Genomic DNA, 26,642 nt, shown 5'->3' with positions numbered 1-26,642 from the left:
TTGGAGAAGAACAAAGCTTGTTTATTTGACTTTATCTTCATTAGCCAAACTGCTATGTGTTTTATTTTGATATGAAAAAGTAAACACCAGGTTTTTTTTTACACTACTTGTATTTTTGAAATGTCACAAAGGTATTACTTTAAAAACCATTCATGTGACATAGCACGTCGTTAATGTGTTATTGTGTGTAGTTAATTACTATACGACATAATACTGCTCAAACTCTTAATGCATCTGTCCCGAAAGTTACAATCCGAGGCCTGTGGGACCACAAACCAAATCTTGTTGAGGCACCTGTCTAACAGTAGTATGTGTCCTTAGAGTCTGTTTACGAGAACCAAATGTGAGAAAGATCTATTGTATCTTTTTTTGCTCCACTTTTGGGATCTGTGCTTAGGATGTAATTGTGGCTTGTGTAGCCCTTTGAGACACTTGTGATTAAGGGCTATGTAAATAAACTTTGACTGATTTAATGATTTTGAGAAAAGAGGTGATAAAGCTTTAGGTTTACTGTATGGAACATCATTTAGGAAAACCTCTGACCCACCATTATAAAGAGGAGTCTGTGCTCCATTTTACAGAAGAGCACTTTGTTAATTGAAAAAAGGGTTTTGCTATCAGTCAGCGTCAGACATTAAGCCTTTTTCGTCACCAAATTGGCTTATTTAAGGCTGTAAAAAATTTTATAGTACGGGACCTTTAATAAAAACAAGCCTTATGAGTGTATTCACGGGGGTCAAAAAGACCAAAATGTCCAAGTTAATTAAAGGTTAAAGAGTCAATTAATGCAAGCAAAGAAGATAATTACAAGAGGATAGCACAGTTGCACTCAAAGGATGGGGGATGGAATGTTAGGATTCTGTAAAATGGTAATAGAGGTGAGACTAGTGGAAAGCAACAGGACACGAGGGATGGATGGGTGGAGCAGCACCTGATTGTTAGGGTTTACTCATTGGCTCACTTCTTCCAACGAATATAATTTGCATAAATTCTCCCGCTTACTAATACAGAACAATGGTAAAGATAGTCATTGTAAATTGTAACAAACAGGTGCCATTTGAGCTCTATGTTTAATGTACAAAGTTAAAGGCCATGTGAGTAACATATATTGTAACATATATTGAAATAAATTCAGTTTCAGCCTTGTGTTATTGATGAAAGTGGTTAAAAGTGTGAGATCTTCTTTTAAGATAATATTTCAAACTTTTCTCATAACATTAGAACTGAAGGGCGTGTTTTCTAGTACATGCCTTCACAAAAAGTGTGGTGGGCTGCAAATGGCCCCTTGCTTTAGATGCTTACTGATCTGATGTCTCACAAGCTTTGTCCCACATGATGAAGTTTTTTGTTTAATTTTGAGGCATACATATTTTCCCAATTACCTCATTAAACTAGTTGTTTTGAAATGGTTTTCAGGACGTCTTGATGGAAAAACCTTCATCATGAACATACCACCTGCCAAAATAGACAGGCTTCTCTACAAGTCCTAAAACATAGTATTTGTCAGTCAACTACAGAAATTGGAGTTGTAAGTTTGATCATTTAGTTTTTCTCCAGCAAATAGGCTTTCTGTTAAAATGTGGCATTGTCTGTTAAAATGTGGCATTGTTACGTAGCTAACATGGCTATGCTTTTGGGGCGGTTGATTTTGGAGGCTCCATTGCAGTTTAAATACATCTATTAGATCATTTTCTATTTTTTTTACAAATCCCTGCAGGAAACTATACTATTTAATTTGTTTCCAGTGCACCAATTTTATTGTAAAAAATATGTACAGTAGTTATAATTTAATGTACTTATAATTTCTGTCGGGTGTAAAAAGATGTGACTGAGTCTGTCATGTTCCTGTCCAGTGATACCTTTGACAAGGAGCTTGGCTGCTGATGTTAAATTTCCAGCCTTGAACATGACAGTGCCAGAGTCATCTGTGGCGAGGTTCTTAAAGGTGAGCGAGTGGATGTGGCTCTCGGTCAGTCCTATCTCGATAGTGGGGCTGTTCTTCAGCAAAGTGCCATCCAGCCACCACTGCACCTTGCCGGGCGCCTGACCAGACAGCTGGCAAGAGAAGGTTGCCCATTGCCCAACGAAAACGTCGACGGTCTTAAGACCGGACACAATGTAGACCTCTATCACTGTCGGGTGAAAATACAGATATACCACAGCCTCTACATTTCACAGCATCATGTCAGCCATCATTTCGAAATACAAAGAAGGTAACCCACTCTAAAACACTTAGTAATAGTAATACATCAATAATAAAAAGCTCCCTTCATATTCAAAATGTAACAAAATATTACCTTGCACTGCCACAGAGGCGGTGGTGAGTTGATCCCCCGCGTCACAGGTGTAGTAACCGCTGTCTTCCGGATCCAGGTTGTGTATACAGAGCTCTTGAACGCACCCTTCCTGCCATATCTCATACTTCTTACCAGGCGTGAGGACCATGCCACCTTTCCTCCACTCCACGCGAACACCCGGCCTTGAGACCTCACAGCGCAGGGTGACATCATCACCCGCGACCGCTTGCTGGTTCTTCAGCTCCGTCTTGAAGAACGCCGGAGCAGCTGGTAGTTATTAACACAAGAGAGTTAGGATGCTGATGAGCTACTTTAAATTGTTTTTTTCCGCTACCTTCCACTGTGACGGTGACGTCACACTGAGCATCTCCAGTGTCGCAGGTGTACGTTCCGGCGTCCTCGGGCACAACGTTGTGGATTCGAAGCTGCTGGAAGGCACCGTTCTTCTTCAGGTCATACTTGAGACTAGCTTTGATGCTCGTGTTGTTTCTCATCCAGGTAACGGTGGCCGTGGAGTCAGAGATGGTGCAAGCCAGAGTGACGGTTTCCCCCTCTAAGGCTGCAGTGTTATGCGGCTTTTCTAGGATAAGCACTGGGAATATGGAAGAATGTAGTTAAAAATTGCAACATCTGCTTTTTTTCCTACATTAACAAATGTGGCACTTATAATATTGCATCACTTTATTGATGATATGGTACAGATAGAAATACATGGTCCTAGACAACCATTTTGTCATGATCAGGGTTGGACTTATTTTACATTTTGGTTTCTATTTCCTTTCTGCACTCTTGTTTTCATTGTTTGATTTCCTGTTTTTTCATTTTTTGTGTCTGCTTCACTTCTTCTCTGAGCGCTGGTTACTCACCTCCTCCTGATTGGCAATTAGGAAGCTCACCTGCCTCTGATTGTCAATCAGGAGGGCGCCAATTTGAGTTCATTGTACCCCGCTCTGCTTCACATGCCTTGTCCTGCTATGCTTTATCTCTGCCCCATGACCCTAAGTTTGGTCTCTGCCTCTATTTTTGTTGTGGATCTTTGGTCACTTAATTTTGCTCTCATTTGTGTCACACTGCTTCGTCCATGCTGGTGCTCGCTTTTTTTGACAATACATATTACTTTTACCAGCAGGTCTCCTCCCGTCTCTGCATCCAGACCTACACACCACGTGACATATTTACTGTCGTTTGTTTACTTAAACAGCAAAGAGGACAGGGCGCTGATTGGAAGCAGGCAACAATCGCTGTTATGTTATAATATTTAATAAATGTTTGAACTTAATAATGATTTGGACTGCATTAGAAAGCAGAAAAGAAAACAAAGCTCTCTTTGATTACGCTGTCATTTATTAACAAGAATGTCCTCCTGACAAGCGTCCATCAAAAAGTGTGCTCTGTTTTTGGTACATTGTTTTTTTTTCCGCAAAGAAATAACCCCATTAGGCAACATAAAAATCTCTCAGAAGGTTAGTGCACGCCACAGAAGCAACACAACCAATGTTGTAGTAGTGGTAATTAGCAAACGACTCAGCCAGTTTTAATAGCGCATTCTGTAGATCTTTGTACGGCAAGTATTTTACGTACAAGTTTCAAACCAACAACACTTTAAAGCACATGCAGAGGTAGTAAAGCTGCTTGATGCTGATGACTCATGATAGTTAAATTTTAGCTACTATCATTTTATAGAGTTAATCAAAAACTAAATAGGGAGGTTGCCTACAGCCACATCTGTCAATGCCAAAGTGCTTTTTGACTTGATCCTAATTAGATACATCGATGGTTATTTGTTTTTGCAGAACACACACAAAAATAGAGGCGTTAAATAGACTCAAAGCTGTTTTGCCAGTTACCTTTGGGTTTCTCTTCCACCAGCAGACAAGCCACACTCTTTTCCTGACCCACCACGAAGGCCACGTCCCCTGATTCGTCCATGGTGACCATCTTGAGGACCAAGCGGTGCACTCTGCCATCGCTGCTAATTTGGTTCAGGTCGTTATTCTGCAGGAGGTTGTCTGCAAGCCACCATTCTGCGTTGGTCACACCGGGATGAGACAGCTGCACCTCAAAGACGGCATCCTGCCTGGTTAGCACGGTAACGTCGTGCAATTCTCTCACAATGTGCACATTCTCTAATGGCGGATTAGAGGATGTAAGGTCAGTGCTACATTGCTAACTCATTCAGAATAAATGTTTTATATTTGACCACCTTTTACGGTGATAATAGCAGTGCTTTTCTTGTCACCCGTGTCACAACTATACTCTCCACTGTCCTCCATTTTCAGCTTGTGAATGGTAAGACTGTGAGAGGCAGCGCTATGCTGCATGGTGTACTTCTCCCCGTGTGTGAGCAGCGTGGTGCCCTTCCGCCATGACACTTTGCAGTCGGGGTTGGTTGTCTCGCAGGAAATAGTGACTTTGTCTCCTTCTGTACCCTCTTGACTATCCAGGTTCTTCTTGAACAAAACAGCGGCGGCTGCCAAAAAAGACTGGTATCAATTACAATAAATATGGGTCTGTCTTCAGAGTAGTCAGTGTACAGCTTGTGGAGCAGGTACAGCTTTGCTATCCACATTACACAGCTATTATTGTTTAAATACCTGTCAACACAAGTGAATAGCAGGATAATTTTGTCTTTCCTAAAGTCAAGCATGGTGGTAATGTTGTGGTCTTTGGTTGCACGAATGCTGCCAACATTGGGGAGCTGTGGTTCATTGAGGAATTCCAACAATGACTGCAATATCCAAGTTTAATTTCTATAGTACTTGAGAATATACAATAACAAGGTGTACTCACTTACTACTCACTCATTAAAGGCCTACTGAAACCCACTACTACCGACCACGCAGTCTGATAGTTTATACATCAATGATGAAATCTTAACATTATAACACATGCCAATACGGCCGGGTTAACTTATAAAGTGACATTTTAAATTTGCCGCTAAACTTCCGGTTCGAAACGCCTCTGAGGATGACATATGCGCGTGACGTAGACCGGCGAACACGGGTATGCCTTCCACATTGAAGCCAATACGAAAAAGCTCTGTTTTCATTTCATAATTCCACAGTATTCTGGACATCTGTGTTCGTGAATCTGTTTCAATCATGTTCATTGCATTATGGAGAAGGAAGCTGAGCAAGCAAAGAAGAAAGTTGTCGGTGCGAAATGGACGTATTTTTCGAACGTAGTCAGCCACAACAGTACACAGCCGGCGCTTCTTTGTTTACATTCCCGAAAGATGCAGTCAAGATGGAAGAACTCGGATAACAGAGACTCTAACCAGGAGGACTTTTGACTTCGATACACAGACGCCTGTAGAGAACTGGGACAACACAGACTCTTACCAGGATTACTTTGATTTGGATGACAAAGACGCAGACGTGCTACTGTGAGTATGCAGCTTTGGCTTCTAAACATTTGATCGCTTGACCGTATGTGCGCAACTTTTTTTTGCGTATGTACGTAACTTTTTTAAAATATATAAGCTTTATGAACCTTGGGTTAGGTGAACGGTCTTTTGGGCTGAGTGATTGTGTGTGTTGATCAGGTGTTTGAATTGTATTGGCGTGTTCTATGGAGCTAGGAGCTAGCATAGGAGCTAGCATAACACGTACCGTACCGTACGTGCGCGTCACGTACGTAACTTTTTAAAAATATATAAGCTTTATGAACCTTGGGTTAGGTGAACGGTCTTTTGGGCTGAGTGATTGTGTGTGTTGATCAGGTGTTTGAATTGTATTGGCGTGTTCTATGGAGCTAGGAGCCAGCATAGGAGCTAGGAGCTAGCATAACACGTACCGTACCGTACGTGCGCGTCACGTACGTAACTTTTTAAAAATATATAAGCTTTATGAACCTTGGGTTAGGTGAACGGTCTTTTGGGCCGAGTGATTGTGTGTGTTGATCAGGTGTTTGAATTGTATTGGCGTGTTCTATGGAGCTAGGAGCTAGCAGAGGAGCTAGGAGCTAGCATAACAAACACGCAGGTGTTTTTATGCAGGATTAATTTGTGGCATGTTAAATATAAGCCTGGTTGTGTTGTGGCTAATAGAGTATATATATGTCTTGTGTTTATTTACTGTTGTAGTCATTCCCAGCTGAATATCAGGTCACCCCCGGCTCTCACAGCATCTTCCCTATCTGAATAGCTTCAACTCCCCACTAGTCCTTCACTTGCACTTTACTCATCCACAAATCTTTCATCCTCGCTCAAATTAATGGGGAAATTGTCGCTTTCTCGGTCCGAATCTCTCTCACTTCATGCGGCCATCATTGTAAACAATAGGGAACTTTGCGTATATGTTCAACTGACTACGTCACGCTACTTCCGGTAGGGGCAAGCCTTTTTTTTTTATCAGATACCAAAAGTTGCAATCTTTATCGTCGTTGTTCTATACTAAATCCTTTCAGCAAAAATATGGCAATATCGCGAAATGATCAAGTATGACACATAGAATAGATCTGCTATCCCCGTTTAAATAAAAAAAATTCATTTCAGTAGGCCTTTAAGACATCCATCCATCCATCCATTTTTCTACCGCTTGTCCCTGTTGGGGTCGCGGGGAGTGCTGGAGCCTATACCAACTGCACTCAGGCGGAAGTCGGGGTACACCCTGGACAAGTCGCCACCTCATCGCAGGGCCAACACAGATAGACATTCACACGCACATTCACACCCTAGGGTCAATTTAGTGTTGCCAATCAACCTGCATGTCTTTGGAGGTGGGAGGAAGTCGAAGTACCCGGAGGGAACCCAGGCAGTGTTTTACCGTGCTGCCACTCACTAAGTCAGATACTGTGAATCTAGAAATCTCTGAATGTTGGTATTAGTCAAAATAATAAAAAATCATGTAGACTAATGCGGTTGTCAAGGGTAACCATGATATTTTATAAGGCTGGTCCTGCCCGATATGCATTTGTAACAAGACAAAGGGTACAGATGCAGTTATCGCAATTTTGTCCCAGCTGTCATAACAGAATCAAATAAGCTGTAGTCCCATTTTGCCCATATTTTTTTAATGTATATTATTCTTTTAATTATGGTATTTTTTTCTGGCCTGTCCAAAGTGTATCTGATCGTGGTTCATATTCTATCCTTTTTATGGGGAACTTTTAGAAAATTTACAAGTTTTAATCTTACCAAATGTTTATATTGCTTGTAGTTGTGGTAGGTCCTTGTATTATATGTTCAAGATCTTACTTTTTCCTGTATGTTTACGGTATGCCCTGATCTTGCTGGCTGCAAAAACAAGTTTACCTTCAGGTATCAAAAAAGTAACATAACCTAAGGGCTAGATCAAACATGACACTGTTTAGAGATGACGTGTCAGCTGACTTTAAGACCCCTCTGCCGCTATTTTGTGGCAAAGAGGAAATCAGCGCAGGTGCAAGCAATCAGCTTCTCCTGTTGTGGCTGGCAGCAGATGGCGGCAGACTGATGCATTAGTGACGCACAATATCTTCTTTCATTGTAAATTATCCACTCAACGGATAAAATAATGAAACGGTAAAATGCAAAGACTTAAGTTAACATGACTATCATCTTTGTAGTAGAGTTAATTGTGTTCCTCATGATGTTTTAGAAACTGCACAATTTTGTTCCTTAGAATTTTTTACTAACTTGAAATGTTTTGCCAAGAGGATAATTTGTAATAAGTACATTTTCAAAATGTGCTTGTTCTTTTTTTGCCCAAAGTAAGACAAAGAAAACAATTGTCTTTATTTTTAACTTATCAAGCCATGATTTTATCAGTCCGTTCCACTTGGGAATAGATTTTTCTCCATGAAGAAATATGATTAATAAAATATGATGCGCGCATGATTAAAATTTGGGGGTTTTGGATTTTGCCTTGAAAAATGTGTCCTGGAAATTTGCGGTTGGCTTATGTTCAGGTCAATAGGGGTGGAAGGATCAGTGTAATGCCGGGGTAACCTATGGGAACATGCTTTTTTTTTGCTGTACTAGAATCTGACGAAGCGTATGTAGCGCTTGGCTTCACTGTGACTACGACGGGAGATGAGGAAAGCCCAGTGTGTTCCTTTCTTTAATGTTAAAAGGATACAATATTATGCAGAAGTGTACTAATAATGTTATAGACAAATTATATTATGCATAATCGCAGCATAGAATAGGGGGGACGTAACAGAAAATAATTGAGACACACTGGGATAACAAAACAAAAGTAAACAAATGTCGCATACAAATGTACTGTATATTGATCAGCAGGATGGACCAATAAGTATTTTAAAACACAATGTTGGGAAGGAAAAAGTAGGAGGAACAACATGTTGATTCAAGAATGCCAACAAGTATCCAAGTTCGGAATTGTCCAGCAATGATGAGTAACATAGACAAGTGGGAACGATCAGTATTACCTTACCTCCAACAGTGAGCGAGGCCGTGGAGGTGTGGTTGCCCACAGAGAAAGTGACTGTGCCAGAGTCGGCCGCGGTGACGCCTCGAAGCGTGAGGCTGTGCGTACGGCCCTCAGCTTTAATAACGTTCATTTCATTATTCTGCAGCGGGACGTCTTGGAGCGTCCACTGAGCAGACGGTGAGTCCTCATGCGACACCAGGCACTCAAAACGGACGTCATCACCCTCGCGTACGACGGAGCTCTCCAAGAATTTCACTATTGACACGTCCACTTCTGCTTGAGAGATGAATATATGTTTGAAGTTTTTGATGAGCAAGTGCTTGACAAACGTGTGTCATGGAAGATAATGCACTGTAATCTTCAAAGTCAACAATACAACAATTTGTAAAAATATATACCTAAAAAGTAAAACAAAATTTGGACTTCATCATGCGTGACGTCTCGGGAAAATTCAACAAATCGTGTGAAGCAATTACCCCTTGACAAGTTTTCCTTGTTGTTGGAAATGTGTAATGAGAACCATAGAAACAACAATGGAACTTATTGTGACATGGTCTGGCTTCTTTGTACAATTATTTGTACAACTGATAGTGTGAAATGTAAAAACAACACTATTTGTTGGATATTGATTACATATAAAAGTTTGTAATTCTTCAGAGCAGACACTTATATAAGTGAACTAACTACACACTAAACAACCCTTACCAATACGTAGAAAAAACCCAAGGTGACAAAGCAGTATTATTGTGAAAAAAAATCCTGTACGTTCTCCAGGATGTGTCTGTCAGGTGTCTTCCAAGGGTGAGTAGTTTTATTTCATTATACAATGGTTAACATATTTTATAAATGATAAATAAATGGGTTATACTTGTATAGTGCTTTTCTACCTTCAAGGTACTCAAAGCGCTTTGACACTATTTCCACATTCACCCATTCACACACACATTCACACACTGATGGCGGGAGCTGCCATGCAAGGCGCTAACCAGCACCCATCAGGAGCAAGGGTGAAGTGTCTTGCCCAAGGACACAACGGACGTGACTAGGATGGTAGAAGGTGGGGATTGAACCCCAGTAACCAGCAACCCTCCGATTGCTGTCACGGCCACTCTACCAACTTCGCCACGCCGTCCCCTTATAACTGCATCCCAGTTAAGAATGGTACTTTACAGTTAGTAAAGGTTATATGATGGTGAAACCTGCAACCAATTAGCTCACTTTTCATTATTTCCTTTGTTTGTGAAATTAGAACAACTTGTAAGCCAACCAGTGTCACAGAATGTATAGTGTTCGACTTTGGAGGTTCCACTGTATTGCAATGCAATAAACCAAAATACAAATGATCAGATGAAGGATGCGAACAAGCAGAAAGAGTGTCTGTGTTAGCAAAAAGAGTCACAGTAAAAGAGTCCATCTCCAAGCAAGAACACATGTGGTTGTGAGAGGAAATTACATTTGAATATTTCAAATGTAGTCAAGAAGCCCCAAAACAACAATAAATGGATACAAGCTTGAGGAATCCATGCTCAAGGTGAGTAGAAAGGAGTGAATCAACAAGGAAAACTTAATCTTAATTGTTCATGAAAGAGTAGAGATTCAAAAGTGGACGAAGTGAGTAAATAATGTAGAATCAAAGAGAAAAACGGAATAGTTGGAGAGGAGATGCATGACAAAAGAGGATGAAGTGAGTAGATGAGTGTATATCTAAAAAGAAAAGTGAGTGTCTAATGAATAAGTCGCATGACAAAAGAGGACTAAGAGAGCAGAAAACTGTGAATATAGAAGAAGTGTGAATAATTCAAGAATAGATGCATGACAAAAGAGGACTAAGTGAGTATAAAAGTGTGAATTACAGAATAAAAGTGAATCCTTTATCAATAGATGCATGGCAAAAGATGACTAAGTGAGTACAAAAGTGTGAATTAATAGAAGAAAAGTGAATTATTCATGGGTAGATGCATGACAAAAGAGGACTAAGTGAGTATAAAAGTGGGAATCTAAAAAGAAAAGTGAATCAATCATCAATAGATGTATGACAAAAGAGTGAGTAGTAATGTGTAAATCGAAGAAGGAAAGTGAATTATTTATGAATGGATGCAATGCCTGATCTACTAAGTTCCAAAGACCAAGCGTGAAACAGCATGTATAAACTATAAGATTGCGTGTAATATAATTGGGTGTGTTGCGTTTGTTCTACTAAGACTGCATGTACAATCAATAACTAGTGTAAACCACCTAATTTAAATGAGGTTTTTGCATGTACAGATTTTACCATGCAGCAGACTTGTATCACTTTTTATGGGCATATTTGACTCTGTTCTATAGTGCAATCTAAAACAGAACCCACTTTTTAGCGGGCTGATAATGTGTTCATGGAAGATGCTGACACCAACAGCGAAACGTGTTCCAGACGCAAGAAAAGGCATATTGCAATAAGTTTTTTTTTCTTAAACAATAGAGCTTGCACGTCCTTTCTCGACACACTAAATACATGCGCAGAACAGCAGCCGTAGTACAGTTTCAGTCTTGATAAATCACACGGTGTGTGCTAAACATTAATATTTTCATGTTATCCTCCCAAAATTGTGGAAGTTTTGATAATCAGCATATATTTTGCATATTCATGAAGACAAACAAACTAACTGGATTGTGCTCCTTATTAAGAATGTATATCCTTAAGATTTTATCGATACGATACCCTTATCGATATTTGTCATAGATACTGGTATTTATTGGTACTCTTATCGGTGCTATATGTAATTAGTGTAAATAAAGATGTGGAAAAAATTCACTTTTTATTACCGTTTTTTTATTAGCACAAGAGGTAGCACACCACCAACATGTAACATCTCACAGCAGGGAAGTCTTTGATCAACACCTGCTTTTTAAGTCTAATACAAGTCAATTATGTTTGCTAATGCAGTTGTTATGCACACAGATCCATCACGGTTTCTATTCATTAATATTAATTAATGCATTCATGTACAGCGCACATACCTTTTAAATGTTATGTTATATCAAATATATTATATAAATCGATACAATCAATTAGCATGTTATGTGGGTGTGCATTTTGTAACTATAGAAATAGTTTTGTGTTTATGTTGCACACGGACATATTTGAGTGAGGTACGGGAGGTTGACAGCTACCGACCTATGTATGTCTGTGTTGTGTGAAGATTAAAAATAAAAAGACTCAGTGATCAAGTGTATTGCTCAATCGTCCAGTTGTAGAGTCAAGAGACAGAACTAATGGAACCACATTCAAGCAAGGTGCCAATTAATGCCACATCGCAAACACGCCGCGAGGGAGTGACGTCGGACGGCGATTACGGACCTGTCAGTGGGTTTTATCTTGCATCAAAGCAACTTTATGGATTATTGTATTTATTATGCATTGATTATTGTATCAATGTTTCACTCATTTGAGTAGATTATTATTAGTCTGTAGCTAAATGGATCGCTATGAGGACGGTTGATGAAGCGCGGCAGCGGTGGTTGTGAGTTAAAGGCCTACTGAAATGATTTTTTTTTATTTAAACGGGGATAGCAGATCTATTCTATGTGTCATACTTGATCATTTCGCGATATTGCCATATTTTTGCTGAAAGGATTTAGTATAGAACAACGACGATAAAGATTGCAACTTTTGGTATCTGATAAAAAAAAGGCTTGCCCCTACCGGAAGTAGCGTGACGTAGTCAGTTGAACATATACGCAAAGTTCCCTATTGTTTACAATGATGGCCGCATGAAGTGAGAGAGATTCGGACCGAGAAAGCGACAATTTCCCCATTAATTTGAGCGAGGATGAAAGATTTGTGGATGAGTAAAGTGCAAGTGAAGGACTAGTGGGGAGTTGAAGCTATTCAGATAGGGAAGATGCTGTGAGAGCCGGGGGTGACCTGATATTCAGCTGGGAATGACTACAACAGTAAATAAACACAAGACATATATATACTCTATAAGCCACAACACAACCAGGCTTATATTTAATATACCACAAATTAATCCTGCATAAAAACACCTGCGTGTTTGTTACGCTAGCTCCTAGCTCCTCTGCTAGCTCCTAGCTCCATAGAACACGCCAATACAATTCAAACACCTGATCAACACACACAATCACTCAGCCCAAAAGACCGTTCACCTAACCGAAGGTTCATAAAGCTTATATATTTTTAAAAAGTTACGTATGTGACGCGCACATACGGTCAAGCTCTCAAATGTTTAGCAGCCAAGGCTGCATACTCACGGTACCTGATATTCAGCTGGGAATGACTACAACAGTAAATAAACACAAGACATATATATACTCTATTAGCCACAACACAACCAGGCTTATATTTAATATGCCACAAATTAATCCTGCATAAAAACACCTGCGTGTTTGTTACGCTAGCTCCTAGCTCCTCTGCTAGCTCCTAGCTCCATAGAACACGCCAATACAACTCAAACACCTGATCAACACACACAATCACTCAGCCCAAAAGACCGTTCACCTAACCCAAGGTTCATAAAGCTTATATATTTTTAAAAAGTTACGTACATGACGCGCACATACGGTCAAGCTCTCAAATGTTTAGCAGCCAAGGCTGCATACTCACGGTACCTGATATTCAGCTGGGAATGACTATAACAGTAAATAAACACAAGACATATTTATACTCTATTAGCCACAACACAACCAGGCTTATATTTAATATGCCACAAATTAATCCTGCATAAAAACACCTGCGTGTTTGTTATGCTAGCTCCTAGCTCCTATGCTAGCTCCTAGCTCCATAGAACACGCCAATACAATTCAAACACCTGATCAACACACACAATCACTCAGCCCAAAAGACCGTTCACCTAACCCAAGGTTCATAAAGCTTATATATTTTAAAAAAGTTACGTACATACGCAAAAAAAAGTTGCGCACATACGGTCAAGCGATCAAATGTTTAGAAGCCAAAGCTGCATACTCACAGTAGCACGTCTGCGTCTTTGTCATCCAAATCAAAGTAATCCTGGTAAGAGTCTGTGTTGTCCCAGTTCTCTACAGGCGTCTGTGTATCGAAGTCAAAAGTCCTCCTGGTTAGAGTCTCTGTTATCCGAGTTCTTCCATCTTGACTGCATCTTTCGGGAATGTAAACAAAGAAGCGCCGGCTGTGTACTGTTGTGGCTGACTACGTTCGAAAAATACGTCCATTTCGCACCGACAACTTTCTTCTTTGCTTGCTCAGCTTCCTTCTCCATAATGCAATGAACATGATTGAAACAGATTCACGAACACAGATGTCCAGAATACTGTGGAATTATGAAATGAAAACAGAGCTTTTTCGTATTGGCTTCAATGTGGAAGGCATACCCGTGTTCCCCGGTCTACGTCACGCGCATACGTCATCCGCAGAGGCGTTTCGAACCGGAAGTTTAGCGGCAAATTTAAAATGTCACTTTATAAGTTAACCCGGCCGTATTGGCATGTGTTATAATGTTAAGATTTCATCATTGATATATAAACTATCAGACTGCGTGGTCGGTAGTAGTGGGTTTCAGTAGGCCTTTAAGTGGCGTTCACTTGAAACTGTGTGACTCTTATTAGCGTGCGTGGCTTTGAGGGACTTTTGAGGATGAATTCCAAACTTTTGTGTGGAGTTGCTTCCTATTTGTAATTCTTATAAGGTGATTTGTAATGTGTGTGCAGTGGCAGCTGAACTGAATGTGACAGCGTGTCATAATTACGACGGTTAGCTGGATAAAAAAAATACTGATTGCCGTACAGTTAGTCCAGAATTGTCACGGTTCAGGAGAACCAACCCAATTCGGAACCGATACTAAAAAATACCGGTACTCGGTATACATCCCTAATTTTACACAATCTTCCATGCACAAATTTAGTAGCTCAGCTTTGTTTGGGCTGTCATGTATGCACATGTTTTAATACATGCAAACCTTTAATAGATCAGGCTTAAAGTGAGAAGAAAGGTGTGAATCATATGAGAAAAGTGAATTGTTCATAAAAATATAAATGACAAGAAGACTAACGGAGTAGAAAACAGTAAATCCAAGAAGAAAAGTGAACAATTCATTACAAGATGAATGACAAAAGAGGACTAAGTGAATACAAAATGCGTGAATACAATTAGAAAAGTAAATTGTTAATAAATAGATAAATGCATGACAGGAGAAGACTAAGAAAGTAGAAAGATGTGAATCAAAGACAAAAGTGAATGGTTCATTATGAGATGCACAGCAAGAGAGGACTAAGTGAGTAGAGAAGTGTGAATCAAAGAGGAAAAGGGAATCATTCATTAAGAGATGAATGACAAGAGAAGACTACGGTAAGTGAGTAGAAAAGTGTGAATAAAAGTGTACTGTTAATGAACTAAGTGACTAAGTGAGAATAAACGTGTGAATCAAAAAATAAAAATGTACTGTTCATTAAGCAATGCAAGGGAAAATAGGACTAAGTGAGTAAAAAAGTATGAATCAAAAATGAAAAGTGAACCATTCATTAAGAGATGCATAGCAAGAGAGGACTAAGTGTGTAAAAAATTGTCAATCACAGAAGAAAATTATATTGTTTATAAAGAGATGCATGGCAAGAGAGGACTAAGTGAGTAGAAAAGTGTGAATGAAGAGGAAAAGTGAATCATTCCCTCAGAGATGCATGACAAAGAGAGAAGAAATGTGTGAATCAGATAAGTGCCCAGAAGACAGACAAGTGTCAAATGAAACAAAAGAATACTGTACCCTGCACTGTGAGGATGGCCGAGGTTATGTGACTGCCTGTATCACATGAGTATTCTCCCGAGTCGACGCCCTGCACCTTATAGATGACGAGCTCTACGAGAGTCCCTGCTTGTTTCAAGTGATATTTGCTGCTGGATGCCAGCACCCTGTCCCTGTGTCTCCACATCACACTAGCTCCAGGCTTGGTGGTCTCACAGCGGAGAACAGCGCTCTCCCCTGACTGCTTCTCCAGGTTCTGCAGCTGGCTTTTAAAAAGCACAGGTTGGTCTATGGGGAAGGAAATGATAGTTGTTATGGGAAATGCTGCTGCAAAAAAGTCAGGCCGGTAATAAGAGCAAGCGTACCCTTCACAGTGACATGAGCTGTGCTTTGATGGAAACCAGCATCACATGAGTAACATCCAGCATCATTTTTGTCTACATCGTGGATTACTAATGCCACTCTGTGCGCTGTTTGTGTAATTTCATACTTGGAACACGGACAAAGACCAAGTTCTCCTTTCCTCCACTCTACAGGAACGCCAGGTTTGGACAGCTCACACTGCAGAATAACACTTTGACCCTCATCAGCTGTTTGGTCCTCCAGATTTGTTGTAAAAGTGACTGGGAGAGCTGAGAATAAAATGACCAATAATGTATGGAAATAATGTGAATGAGGATAGAGAAGATGGCACATTGAAGAAAAAATGAAGAAAAGGTTTGGATGGGCATCTTGAATCTGAGAGATGAATCCATCCTACCGTTGACTCTAAGGGAGGCGGAGCTTGTGGTGTCCTCCCAAGAACATGAGTACGTCCCTGTGTCACAAGGCCGCAAATCAAAAATGCGTAGCTCATATCTGAGTCCGCTTTGTGTCATCTGGTATTTTTCTCCACAACTCAGCACTTGAGTTTCCTTCTTCCACTCGACAGGAAGTCCGGGTCTCGACAGCTGACAGAGCAAAGTAACACAACCTCCCTCGTCAACCTCTTGGCTTTCCACTTCTTGAAGCAATGTGACCGGAAGTACTGGAGACCAAAATAGGGTTCACATATAAAGAGACGCTGAAGATGATGGCCATTGGACATTCAATGAAGAAAATGAACCTACCTCACTTTGTGTAAGGTTAGGCAATGCTACAGTTTGGTTGACTGTATGATCGAACTCACAAATATATAAGAATTCTTCCATACTGTACTTAACAAAGACAGGATCAACCTCAAAATGAACTCTACTCTAGTCTGGAGTCATTTAAGCAGTCTTCACAAGTTCCAGGTAAAGCACAAAATAGTCATATAATCCTTGAAGACGGAATCCACAAATTCTAATATGCATTCCCATAAGACTGCTCTCAGCCAACAAGTGTGTGCAGCAATGGTGAAAGGACAACAAGTAAACAAAATCAACTTAAGCAAATCAAGAATGAAATACACCATTGAATGTGTCAAGGTCCAACATGATAGTTTGGACTTTCTGTATTTTCCCATGTTTTGGTACATTTCTTGTCCTGGTGCTCTTGTTTTGATAGTATTTCCTATTCGGGTTGTGTGTTATGCAGCACCTTTACTTTTTGTTCCTTGTCCTACCAACACACCTGTTCAACAATCCATTCATCCATTTTCTACTGCTTGTCCTTTTCAGGGTCGCAGGGTGGGGGGGCTGGAGCCTATCCCAAACACACTCGAGCGGAAGGCAGAAAACACCCTGGACAAGTTGCCACCTCATCGCAGGGCCAACAAAGATAGACCTTGTTAATTGGTTGTATTCCGTTCCACCTTGTTCCCTCCTTCAGTGCTGGTTCATTATTTTCTGTATGCCAAAGTCTGCTGTTGCTTTCTGAGTTCCCGAGAAAAGGTTCAATTAACAATGATTTAGATGTTTGCCATTATTGTCCAACCCTAGAGTAAAGCTTGCTCCTATTAGAACCAGCGGGGTCAGGGGTCCCAAAAAAAAAAGGTAAAACAGCAATAACAACTGCCTGGCTTGGGGTGGTGGAGGGCTAAGGTGACTGATGTGATTAGAACTATAACATGTTCTAATACAATATAGCTTATTTTTTAAGCAACTGAGGGGAATATGAGGAATCAATCAAGGATAAAGTCATTTATTAGAGTCTATGCATCTATTTGTACCAAAGCCTTTTAAGAACTCAACCTTAAACTCCAGCTTTACAGATACCATGTTAGTTGTGCTGGTGCTGTGTGTTGTGGTAAAAGGGTCTACAGCAACATGTAAAGATTTTTCCCTATTTACCTATTTATTTTATATTGATACAGTACCTAGTTTTCACAACCGAAATAGAGGTCTACTTGAGGTGTGGTGTTTATTTATTCCACTTTGAATTAATGGATAGCTAAGGAAATACCTTCAAGCAATTCAAGAAACCTGTGCAAAAGAACATTTTTCACAATAATTTTACTTTCAACTCTGAGCTCCTGCATTTCATCGAGAAGTTGCTGTTGACAGTCTCACTGATCATAACTATGACAATGAACTTAACATTGGGACCTGAGTTGGACAAAATTAACAATATTTGCACCATATAGCCAACAACTTTTGAGGGTAACATAAAGGACCTGGTAGTCAATCTTGCCGCCATGCATTGTGCAACAAAGTAGACCAATGATTATTTATAATGCAAAAATAATAAGACATAAAAAGCAAGTATCACTTTGTTCCAAATAGCAAAGGCTAAGCAGGACAATGACATGACACACAAAAACACCTACATAGACCTTAGTGACATCTACCTTCTACTTTTTATTTATCTCCTGCTTCTTCTGCTTGTCTTTGGCAGCTACCAATGTGGCTTCAGGCTTATTGGCTGAAATCCAAATGTGATAAGTATAAGACCTCTTGATAGGCAAAACTGAAGGCAGCCGTACACCTGAGCAAAGCTACAAAAAATGGTCTATATGATCTTATTCATCCAGGTCACTGCATTCCCAGGGTATTGGATCGATCACAACTGGACTGTTCAAGTAGTCTTAGAAGATGTTTCGCCCCTCCTCCGAGAAAGCTTCATCAAATCATGCTCAAAGACGCGCTAGCCTGTCCCATCTTGTCTATTTGAATAAAAGGCTAACATCTTCAGTTGTGATCAATTCAATGCCCTGAGAAGACAAAAACATGACAACTGTCACAACTGTAAACCTTTCATTGTTTCTTTGGATTCTAATTTAGCAGCAGACAGAGAAGCTGACAACTTTACAGCTGAGAGGAGACAATGTTGTCATTTACTTTGTCACCTACTTTGTCATTAAAACTAAGAAAACATATGTAGACCTACATATCCTGATGGCGTTTCAACAAATTACATTTTCTAACCAATAAGTACACCGTCAAAAAAATACAGGGTGACCATGAGCCCCTTTTTCCAGTTTAAGTCACACAAAAGTGGCCTAGTGGTTAGAGTGTCCGCCCTGAGATCGGTAGGTTGTGAGTTCAAACCCCGGCAGAGTCATACCAAAGACTATAAAAATGGGACCCATTACCTCCCTGCTTGGCACTCAGCATCAAGGGTTGGAATTGGGGGTTAAATCACCAAAAATGATTCCGGGGTGCGGCACCGCTGCTGCCCACTGCTACCCTCACCTCCCAGGGGGTGAACAAGGGGATGGGTCAAATGCAGAGGACAAATTTCACCACACCTAGTGTGTGTGTGACAATCATTGGTACTTTAACTTTAACTTTAAGATATTAAGAAACACAACAACTTTCTGCTCGTAACATTTCTCTGCAACTTTTACCTTCAATTTTGACCTCATGAGTCTCTTGTTGCTGGAGCTGCTCTTTGGAAGTCTCTCTGGTACGCAATGTTATGTTTGATGTCATAGTTGTACAAACCTCAGTTTGACTAAATTGTATGCCATACAGCCAACAACTCAACATACAAGAGAATAAGGACTAATTAACCTGCCAAAGCTCATGATATAGAAACCCGCATTTAACAAATGCTGAGCCAAAAACCGACACTTCCACAGATAATTGCATTTATTTAAAAACAATTACCTTTCGTTGTTTCATTTATCTCCTGCATCTTCTGCTTGTCCTTAGCAACTACCAATGTTGTTTCCTGTTTATTGGCTGAAATGCAAATTTAAAGTTACTTGCAAAACTAATACATAAAAAAGACCCATTAAATGATTTAAGTATTCTCATGCATTGCAAATTCATTAATAGACAGCTGCCCTGAATTGAAGCCACATGCAACCAGCAGCGTTGGTAAATACAAGTGTCCTGTAATATATTTTAGCCACATTTTTCTGTGTGGAAACAATGTTGTCTTATATGTCTCATCACCAACTGTATGTTATTTGGGGTTCATTATCATATCCACCATCAAAAATGCTCTTTTTTTGGACATTTCTCAGCGTTCACTCACAATTTCTGTGGACAGTTCCCTAGTGTTTACCTTCAACTTTGAGCTCCTGAGTCTCTTGTTTGATGAGTTGCTGTGTAGAAATCTCTTGGGTCTGCTGCAGTATCACAGCTACAAAAATGAATGCAAAACTGGAACTTCAGTTTGGGGGGAAAAAGTTTTGTGCCATAAAACAACTCTTGAGAAAAACACACAGCCACATAAAAACACACCACACTGTGCACAAAGTAGCAGCAGCTAAGAAGGGCAAGAACAAACCTCACAAGGACAAAGCAATACATACATTGCACCAAAAGTACGACTACACTGACATTACCTTCTACTGCTTCATTCATCTCCTGCTTCTGCTGCTTGTCTTTTTTAACTACCAATGTTGATTCAGTTCCACTGGCTGAAATGCAATTACAATATCATAAATATGATAGCAGAAATTTGTTCTGCCTTCAATAAAAAACAATCTCCAAGCTGCCAGCACAATTGTATATTTCATACCTTCCACAGCTTCTGTAGCCTGTACCATCTTTAAATCCACATTAGCAGCAAGAAGTTTCACAGCTGAGAGGAAACAATGTTGCCATGTACTTTATCACCAATTTTATTGTTAAAACTAAAAAAACACATTCTGAAAGAGCTTACAGAACGTACAATATATAATTAAAGTAGGGCTGTCAATTTTAAGGCGTTAACGCACGTGATTAACAAAAACTTTTTATCACGTTATCAAAAAAGGAAAAATATTAATCACAGTGTTTGTTTAGACCGCCAGAAGGTGGCGTGACAATGATCAAGTCACACACCAGTGTGATGATAGATAGAGTGATGTGCTTTGTGCCCTTTAAAACAAATTCCGAAGGAATTTTAAAAAGAAACTGAGGTAAAACGTTGGTATTGCAGCGACAAACTTTCTTATCATCGGCGCACATCAAGTCTATAATAGCATCTTGAAGCGAAAAAATGAATGTGAGGATGTTCTCGCTAGCATGACTGCTACACCCACAAGTAAGTTAAAGTATTTTCTATGTGGACAGCCACCGCATGCCGTGTTGCCAACTTGGCGACTTTCCAATCCTCTTGCCAACTTTTTTTGTAAACAGTTACTAGCGACAAAAATACCGTCGTTTTACGGTGTTATTGGATACTTTTTTGTGTCTTGGGGACTCTGAAACGCAGCAGGACAGGAATTGCAGCGGTTTCGTGCATGCGCATATCATTTGTGGTCTTGACTTTCATGGTGCATTCTATATTGTACATCTGCACCTAGTTTGCTATATTATTGCAAAGACTTTCAACATGTGCACTTAATTCTTACTATACTTACTGTCGCTAAGTTTTGAGCAAGTCAATTACTTGCACTTCAGTAAAACATTTAGAAAACATTCCTGTATGGCATTCTGACTAAAGAAAATTATGTTTGTGTCCAAATATTGAGGTATTTTCATAAGCAATTTTTATTTATGCAAACAAAAACTAACCTGTGATTATTCCCAGTTAAAGAGTGTGATTAATCTGATAAGAAAAATGAATCACTTGACAGCCCTAAATTAAAGTAACAGTAAAAAAAAGCTTTCTAAATTACACCTACCTTTAATTTGAAGACTTGCTGTCGTTTTACTGTCAGCGCACACACAGCTGTACTCTCCGCTGTCCCCCTCTGCTGCTTTATGAATAAACAGCTCATTCACACAGGCCCCCTGCTTCATTTGGTACTTTTCCCCAGGCTGAAGGACCCGCCTTCCCTTCTTCCACTCCACAGAGACTAAAGGTTTGGACGTCTCACAGCGTAGTGTCACCTTAGCTCCTTCTTCGGCTTCCTGACTCTGCAGCTTCTTTGTGAAAGTCACTTGTTGGGCTGAACATTTTTTAATTGGTTAGCAACTACTGATTCATCTAAATGATAATAACCTACTCTTACCGTGAATGGTGAGACGAGCTGTAGTGTTGTGTTCCCCACACACACAAATGTACTCTCCACTGTCTTTTGGCACCACTTGACAGATGTGGAGTTCATTCATACAAGCCTCCTGCTTCATTTGGTACTTTTCTCCATACTCCAGGAGCTGCTTTTCCTTCCTCCACTCCACTGAGACGAGAGGTTTAGATGTCTCACAGCGTAGCGTCACCTTAGCTCCTTCTTCCGCTTCCTGACTCTGCAGCTTCTTCGTAAATGTCACTTGCCGGGCTAAACATTTAAATTGGTGAGCAATAAATTACATGTCATGATGATAATGTATGTATAGTGGTACCTCAGATTTGGTACGCCACACTTTTTGTATGATTCGGTTGTAGAGGAACATTTTCGCCAAAAGTTCTCCCTGGTTGCAACTTGTCGTATGCCATCTCAGTTATCGTACAACATAATAGGATAGGATAGACCTTGTTTATCCCACATTGGAAAAATTATATGGCTGCAGTGCAGATTTACAATAACTTAGACTTAGACTTCCTTTTTTATAACAAAAGTACAACTAAAAATGAGTTATAGATAATAATACATATGGCACACTTAACAATTGTAAAATACTAAAACAAAAACACAATTTTAACACCCATATTGCAGACGGAGCAAAAGTTTTGAACACCAAAATAAACAGATTACAGTAGTAAAAGTGTGTTGTAAAACCTTATGGCTGTAGGTAGATCAGACCTGCTGTAGCGCGCCTTTCTGCATTGTGCATGTAACAGTCTGATGCTGAACGAGCTACTCACGTTATCGTGCATGGGGTTAGAAGCATTGCACATTATGGATGTCAACTTTGTCATCATTCTTCTGTCGGCCGCCTCCTCAATGCTATATATTGGGTAGCCTAGGACGGACTCAGCTCTCTAAATCAGTTTATTAAGTCTGTTCCTGCCTCGGACCGTGCTCTTCCCTTCCCTCCAGCCATAGATGGCATAGAACACCGCACAAGCCATGACAGTGTTATAGAAGGTGTGCAATAGTGACCTGCACACCACGATCTTGGTCTTCTCAAGAGGTGTTGGCGACTTTGGCCCTTCTCGTACAGAGCGTTGCAGTTGTGAGTCCAGTCCACTTCAGTATTTAAAAGAGTCCACTATTTCTATCTCTGACTACTGGATGTTCACCGGTGTGGGTGGTGGAGTTGATCGAAGTCAATCACAAGCTCTTTTGTCTTACTGGCGTTAGAGTGCAGGTGATTTTGTGCACACCAGTCAACTTCTCGCCATTCCTGATCGCTCCCCTCAGACACACATCCCACCACTGCAAAGTTGCCCGAAAACTTCTGCAGATGGCAGCGGTTGGAGTAATGCCTGAGGTCTGGGGTATAAAGAGTGAACAGGAAAGGTGAGAGCTCTGTCCCTTGGGGAGACCCTATGCTGCAAACTACCACATCTGAAGAACAGTCACAGATGGTCCACTCCCGCCTCTTCCAGTTTCACCCGTAGTAGTGCCAGCTGGATGGTGTTAAAAGCACCAGAGAAGTCAAAACACATGACTTTCACCGGTCAAAGAACATGACTTTCATCGCACTTCCAGTGGTCTCCATGTAAGTGAGGACCCGATGCAGAAGGTAGATGATGGCATCATACCCCCCCAATGTTTAGACAGTAAGCCAACTGCAAAGGCTTCATAGCTGACAATGTCTGGGAGCGAAGGTGGCTGAGGATAATCCACTCCATGGTTTTCATCAGGTGAGAGGCTAGGTCAACAGGGCTGAAGTGGTCATCCAGGGCTTATTGTTGGGAAAACACTGCATCATCTTGGAGAGCACAGAAGTTAATGTAGCCTGTGATGCACTCAGTCCGACTGTCTGTCCTCTCCATGTGGGCTGCAGAGTATGTCCCAGTCATTGGTGTGGTGTCAAAACGGTCCTTCAACTGCTCACAGGCCTCACCTGTCAATTTCATCCCAGTTATCCTTAGTGTGGCTTTTTTTCACCAGAGGGGTGTATTGTGGGACAAAAAGGAACAAAGTCGTGATCAGAGCGGCGAAGAGGGGGCAAGGTGGTCGAGGTGAATGCTTCCTTGACATAAGCATAAAGCAAGTCCAACGTTTTATTGTCTCTTGTTTGGCACTTTACATACTGAATGAAAGTGGGCAGAGTGGCATGATTAAAGTCACCAGAGGTAAGAAGAAGGCCTTGTGGGTGCTACGTCTGCAGCTGTGACACCGTGCTCTGTATGCACTCACATGCAGCAGCAGCATCATCTGAGGGAGGGGTGTAAACAGTAATCACTATTGCATGTGGAAACTCCCTGGGGATGTGATAAAGTCTAATGCTGACTGCCAGTCGCACAATGGCCCTGTTACATAGCTGTTAGTTAACAATGCCAATGCCGATGTCCGGTCCGCGCGGATAAGTGAGAATCCATTCTGGATTATTTTGCAGAATCGAGTGCCCAAACAAGGAATAGTGACTCGGACTCAGCACTTTTTTTTGTAGGAGTAGTACCACTGCATAATAAGCCACCATGGTGGGGTCAAGAATAGTTGTGAGTGCCAGCACTTTCATAAACAGGTGAGAAACCTTTCGAATTAAAAAAGTACCCATAGTAAAGTTCAAAAGTGGCATCTGAGTGCCACTTCTCTCCATTCTCTGTTCACTTGTTGCCGTCATCGCCAACATGAGTCTCAGTAAATTTCATTATATGTATTTGTCATTACTGTCTGCATTCAAAACTATAATGATTCTCTATAAAATGTGCTTTTTGCTCATATTTTGGGGTAATTAAACAGATTAATTGGATTTACTGTACATTATTTCTTATGGAATAATTACTTTGGATTGATACAGGTGTTTTCTGACCTTTTGGAACGAAAACTGAGGTACCACTAAATCATAATTATATTTTAATACCTTTAATGGTGAGCCTAGCTGCAGTGTTGTGTTCTCCACACACACAGATATACTCGCCACTGTCTTCTGTCACCCCTTGACTGATGTGGAGTTCATTCATACAAGCCTCCTGCTTCATCTGGTACTTTTCTCCAGGCTTGAGAACCTGCTTTCCCTTCTTCCACTCCACAGAGACACCAGGTTTAGACGTCTCACAGCGTAGTGTCACCTGTGTTCCTTCTTCCACCTCCTGACTCTGCAGCTTCTTTGTAAAGGTCACTGGTCGGGCTAAATAATTGTATTTGGTTACCAACACATTTATTGTCAAAATGATAATGATTTTCTCCTACCGTTAATGGTGAGTCTAGCTGCAGTGTTGTGTTCTCCACACACACACATGTACTCTCCATTGTCTTCTGGCACCACTTGACTTATGTGGAGTTCATTCACACAAGCCTCTTGTTTCATCTGGTACTTTTCTCCATATTTAAGGACCTGCCTTCCCTTCTTCCACTCCACTGATACTCCAGGTTTAGACGTCTCACAGCGTAGCTTCACCTTAGTTCCTTCTTCCACCTCCTGACTCTGCAGCTTCTTTGTAAAGGTCACTGGTGTGGCTAAATAATTGTATTTGGTTATCAATACATCATATTAAAATGACAACAATTTCCGCTTACCTTGAATGGTGAGACTCGCTGCAGTATTGTGTTCTCCACACACACACATGTACTCTCCACTGTCTTCTGGCACCACTTGACTGATGTAAAGTTCATTCACACAAGCCTCCTGCTTTATCTGGTACTTTTCTCCATACTTAAGAACCTGCCTTCCCTTCTTCCACTCCACTGAAGCTCCGGGTTTAGACGTCTCACAGCGTAGCGTCACCTTAGCTCCTTCTTCAGCCTCGTGACTCTGCAGCTTCTGTGTGAACGTTACTGGTAGGGCTAACCATTTAAAATTGGTTAGCACCTTTTAAGATCATTTCATGACATTCATTAATAACTTACTATTACCTTGAATGGTGAGACGAGCTGTAGTGTTGTGTTCCCCACACACACACATGTAATCTCCACTGTCTTCTGGTACCACTTGACTGATGTGGAGTTCATTCATACAAGCCTCTTGTTTCATTTGGTACTTTTCTCCATACTCGAGGAGCTGCTTTCCCTTCTTCCACTCTACTGAGACGAGAGGTTTAGATGTCTCACAGTGTAGCGTCACCTTAGCTCCTTCTTGCGCCTCGTGACTCTGCAGCTTCTTTGTGAAGGACACTGGTCGGGCTAAAAGTTTAAATTGGTTAGCAGTAATTGACATGTCATGATGATACTGTATGTACAGTGGTACCTCAGGTTTTGTGCGTCCTACTTTTCGTATGATATGGTTATAAAGAAACATTTTCGCCAAAAGTTCTCCCTGGTTGTACGGCATAATATTGCGCTCGACAAACCAATTTATCATTTCGCAGAATCGAGTGCCAAAAGTAGGAAGGGTGACTCAGGCTCTGTGCTTGGACAGAGAGACATCATGTACTGGGACAACGCCAACATCATTGGGATAGATAGTAACAAAATCAAACGATAGATTAAGGAGTCGATCAAATTAAGTAAGCGGCCCGGGATGAGGGAGCATTCATGCTCTCACATACCTGGGGGGCAACAAGATAGACTTGACAGGTCTGCCTGGTTGACCACGCCTATAAGAATAGCTGATAGGCAACACGTCACAGTGGTCAGGTGACCCTTCTGAAGAAGACTGCAGATGACAGTCGGAACATCCATCCATCAATTTTCTATCGCTTATCCCTTACATGTAAGTTAAAATTCCATCTAAAATAGCAAAAATATTGTCTGACTAAAACAAAATTTGAAGAGTAAAAGAAATTTTGAAAAGTCTGTGCTTTTTTACTGAGTACGACTGCAAAATAAGCCACCATGGGGTCAAAGAAAGTTGCGAGTGCCAGCACTTTTCTAAAAAGGTGAGAAACCTATTAAATTTCCCCAAAAGTACTCATAGCAGTTAGTTCTTCAATACATACCGGTATTCTAAAAGCACCTGAACACATAATCAGTGATGTTCCTGGGA

At 40.7% G+C, this 26,642-nt stretch overlaps 1 protein-coding gene across 1 annotated transcript in view; it reads right to left on the bottom strand.

Annotated features, from left to right (window-relative positions):
• The window catches only part of LOC133631195 (obscurin-like), a 109,951-nt gene that overhangs the window by 35,673 nt on the left and 47,636 nt on the right, over nt 1-26,642 (bottom strand). The window contains 19 exon segments of the mRNA XM_062023354.1: nt 1,860-2,132; nt 2,298-2,564; nt 2,632-2,889; nt 4,145-4,423; nt 4,501-4,767; nt 8,675-8,944; nt 15,406-15,672; nt 15,750-16,016; nt 16,145-16,411; nt 19,395-19,469; nt 19,798-19,875; nt 20,081-20,155; nt 20,257-20,319; nt 21,347-21,613; nt 21,677-21,943; nt 24,582-24,848; nt 24,911-25,177; nt 25,238-25,504; nt 25,574-25,840. Coding sequence (XP_061879338.1) covers nt 1,860-2,132; nt 2,298-2,564; nt 2,632-2,889; nt 4,145-4,423; nt 4,501-4,767; nt 8,675-8,944; nt 15,406-15,672; nt 15,750-16,016; nt 16,145-16,411; nt 19,395-19,469; nt 19,798-19,875; nt 20,081-20,155; nt 20,257-20,319; nt 21,347-21,613; nt 21,677-21,943; nt 24,582-24,848; nt 24,911-25,177; nt 25,238-25,504; nt 25,574-25,840 — 4,308 coding nt within the window.

The sequence above is a fragment of the Entelurus aequoreus genome, linkage group LG16 (genome assembly GCF_033978785.1).
Source record: "Entelurus aequoreus isolate RoL-2023_Sb linkage group LG16, RoL_Eaeq_v1.1, whole genome shotgun sequence".
NCBI classification, from domain to species: domain Eukaryota; kingdom Metazoa; phylum Chordata; class Actinopteri; order Syngnathiformes; family Syngnathidae; genus Entelurus; species Entelurus aequoreus.
This window is presented reverse-complemented; position numbering and strand designations above follow the sequence as displayed.